The sequence below is a fragment of the Cucurbita moschata genome, unplaced genomic scaffold (assembly GCF_002738365.1).
Source record: "Cucurbita moschata cultivar Rifu unplaced genomic scaffold, Cmos_1.0 Cmo_Scf00015, whole genome shotgun sequence".
NCBI classification, from domain to species: domain Eukaryota; kingdom Viridiplantae; phylum Streptophyta; class Magnoliopsida; order Cucurbitales; family Cucurbitaceae; genus Cucurbita; species Cucurbita moschata.
In genome coordinates, this window is record NW_019268531.1 from 125,372 (window position 1) to 129,001 (window position 3,630).

The window sequence follows — 3,630 nt, forward strand, 5'->3', positions numbered from 1 at the left end:
ATATATATATATATATATATATATATATATATATATATATATATATATATATATATATATATATATATATATATATATATATCAAGTGGGTGACCCATTTTCTCTAAGTGGTTGGACGAACCATCACGCTCCATTTAAACATTAACGGTCCCACTCACCTACCTACGAACTACAAATTACGTATATCAACAAAGATTATAATGAATACAAAATAAGAATGATTTTAAAATTAGAAGGCTTATTTATATATTTTTTTTAACATAATTTTTTTTTTAAATGTGAAAGATATTTAAAACTATTTATTAGAAAATATAAATAGAAATAAATTATAAATTATGAATTAGAAAGTGTTTTGTGAATTAAAAAAGAAAAAGAGAAGGAGTTTGGAAATAATTTAATAGACATGGAAGAAGATCTTATCCTTCCTTTTTCATAAGATTGTGAATTAAAGAACGTATAAATGAGAGGGAGAGTGTGCACTTTGAAGGGTCTAACTTCATTTCAAATCTTTTAATATATAAAACATTTTTTTATTTACAAACTTTTTTGTTTTCCCCTTTAAATTACTTTGTGGCTATCAAACAAATTACCAAAAAAATTGATAGAGATAGGTTGTGTTTACAGTCAGCAAAACACCCACCGGAGCATGATAGAGTGGCAAGGAGAACGCTAGATCTTGAAGTAAGTGAATTGTGAGATCTTATATCGGTTGGAGAAAACGAAACATGTCCAAAAAAAGACAATATCTACTCGGGATGATCTTAGGCTGTTTTCGTCAGGGTACTAATTAATGGAGTAGAAAGGGGAATAGCATGAAAAATGAGAAAGATTAGGAACATTTGTTGTTTGGGAATCCACTACAATTCTCAAACCTATTTTAGGCACAAATTTGGTTGGATGATGCTTGATTTGACTCCCTATACCATGGGATAATGGGAAACCCATTTTTATTTCACTTTCTTCTCTATCATGCACCCTACTATTCAACCAAAAAAAAAAAAAAAAAGTTTTGATTTGATTTTGATTTATTTTCATGAATGTTTAATGGGCTTTCATGGATTGCACCTCTCCCGATACAGAAAGATGCCTTTCTATTTCAAACACGAACGTTGAGGCCATATTCAAATAGAGTGGTACAGAAGATATGAAATATGGTGAAGAAATTATTGTTCTTTACTATCTATACCAACATCGTGTACCTTCATTTTCAGTAGATTGTGGGGATAACTTTCACCTTCTAAATAATAAAAACTCACTTTAGTTGTTCAGTCATTTATTTAATTTTTAAAATTTTTTTTTAGTAAATTGTTATTTTTTTAAACTAAAATGACTGACTTAAATATTTATTATAAAAAAAAAATTAATCTTAATAATTGTGAGTACTATATTTAAAATTTAATTAAAAAAAATATGAAGAGCGGGGGAGGGAAGGATTAATGATTGGGACGGCACATGTGAACATATTGACCAAATCTTCCTATTTATTTATTTATTTTATTCACATCCTTCTTCTTTACTTGTTTCTTTCTTAAGTTACGTTTTTTTTAAAGAGAATAAATATTAAAAAAAATACCTTCTATGTTAATATTTACCAAAATTAAATTATTGTTAGAAAACTAATCCTTGAACTCCATAAAAATTAATATAATATTTTGTCTGTATATTAATTCCTAAATTTAATTTATTTGTGAATTTACTATAAACAATAATTAAAAAAAAAAAACGAAAATTGAACTGAATCCGATGAGGCGAGGATTACACGAAAATGCAAGAACAGAGGTTGAAAATGGAATCATTTTGTTTGTATTGAATGACAAAATTTCTTTGATTTACAAACGGAAGAAAAAAGAGTAAAATCTCTTCCTCAGATCTTCATAATAACTTACAGAGAGAAATCGAAATGGTTGAGAATGGATGAAGAACATGAAGAACATGAAGAACATCAACAGGGCATGATATGCGTAGTTTTCGTGTCGTAACTCGACAGGCACGATTTGGAATTTATCCGGAAAATCTTCAGCAGATCTCTGGCCATCTGCCGGACCGGCGCCGAGCAGTTGCTCTGCATCAACAGCAGAATCTTCGTCAATCCGTTCGCCTTCGTCAGCGCTTCCGCTGCCTTCTCGTCTCTGAACAGATAGCAAATGCTCCACAGCGTTGTCACTGAGTGCTCCGTCGCTGTGTTCGATACTTTCAACACCTTCTGTACTATTGCCGCTATGCACGCGGAGTCCTCTCCGATCTCCGTCCTCCCTTCCCTCACCGTCGATGCCGTTTCCAGTACTTTCAGAACCTTCTCCGTCATCGAAATGCTCGAACTCGAGTTCGCTTCCGAGAGAAGCTTCGTTGCTGATTTAATCACTCCGAGATGGACTAATTTGATTTTAATCCGTTTCGGCATTGAAATTGAAATTAGGCACGATAGAACCGATTCGATTAGGGCTGAATCGTTCTCAGAGTTCATTAATTTCAGCAAATCTTGCATCAATCCATCTGTTTCCGCGATTGCAATCTTCGCCTCGGCGTCGATTGCGAGATGCTCTAACAGATTAACCGAACAGATTTTCAATTCGACGGTTTCTTTCCTCAGAATCAAAAGCAGAGACCAAATACAATTACGATCGCTTTTCAACATCATCTTCACAAACCGCTCCTTATCCTCAATCTCATTCCGAATCAAATGCAACAGCCGTACTGTCTGCGCAACCAAAACATCGCCATCGACATTGCCAAGAAGATCGACAAGAACCGGCACGAGGCCGTCAATTCCGCAAAGAAGCCTCCGATTCTCCACCGATTGCGCTGCAAAAGAAACAAGCCGCGACAGCGAATCGGCGCGTAATTTATCGTCCTCCATGCGCTTGACAAGGCGGAGAACATGATCTGAGGAGAGAGCCGTGTCAGAAACAGGGGAGGAATCAGGCGAGTGGAGTCGTTGGCGAAGGGAATCAGACCAAATCTGAATGAGGCGGTGGAGATTATGGTTAGGGACGAACTCCTTGGTTTGAAGAACCTGCATGGTGGCCGGACAAGTATTGTTTCCATTGTCGAGCCATTTCTGGATACTGGAACGATCGTACGTCACTCCGGTGCACAAACTGACCGGAGATTTCATCACATCTAACGAGATCGGACACCTGAAATCGCTCGGAATCGTAATACACAAGTCATCTTTCACCATCTTCCGTCAACTGACCCCCTCTCCCTCGCCGCCACCACCACCGCTACCGCCGGAGAAACGAATCTGAAAGAGAAAAATCGTCGGACGAGACGCAGAGAGAGAAAGAAAGAAAGAGTGAGTCGTAGGCGTAGAGAACAGAGGTGGGTTTGGGTTTAAAGGAAGAGAGAGAAAGAGTCAAAGGTACTGTGACGTCAGCTTTTCAAAAAAAAAATTCCTTTTAAAAAAAATAAAAAAGTCGAAGTCGGAGAAGAAGTTTGGTCCATGGTCAACGAAGAGGATGTATTTAAATTTGTTATGGTCATGGTGGAATCACAACCGTCCAAATCAACGGACCAGATTGAAGAAGAAAATGGGGTACACGTGGGAACGGAGAAGCAGGAGGCTTTTCTGCCCGATTGTATACGGCGGGGACCACCGTAAGGTTCCGTTGGTCGGTCCTATTTCCTCAT

General features: G+C 36.9%; 1 protein-coding gene across 1 annotated transcript; it reads right to left on the bottom strand.

Moving 5' to 3' along the window:
* Positions 1–1,780: 1,780 nt before the first annotated feature.
* Positions 1,781–3,308, bottom strand: LOC111453282 (U-box domain-containing protein 27). Its single transcript, XM_023094330.1, has one exon. It carries the CDS (start codon positions 3,179–3,181, stop codon positions 1,943–1,945), a length of 1,239 nt encoding a protein of 412 aa, XP_022950098.1. The 5' UTR covers positions 3,182–3,308; the 3' UTR covers positions 1,781–1,942.
* Between the last annotated feature and the right edge of the window lie 322 nt (positions 3,309–3,630).

What these genes read in the sequence shown, in the direction of transcription:
- LOC111453282 (XM_023094330.1), bottom strand. Translation starts at nt 3,181, where the DNA reads ATGGTGAAAGATGACTTGTGTATTACGATTCCGAGCGATTTCAGGTGT.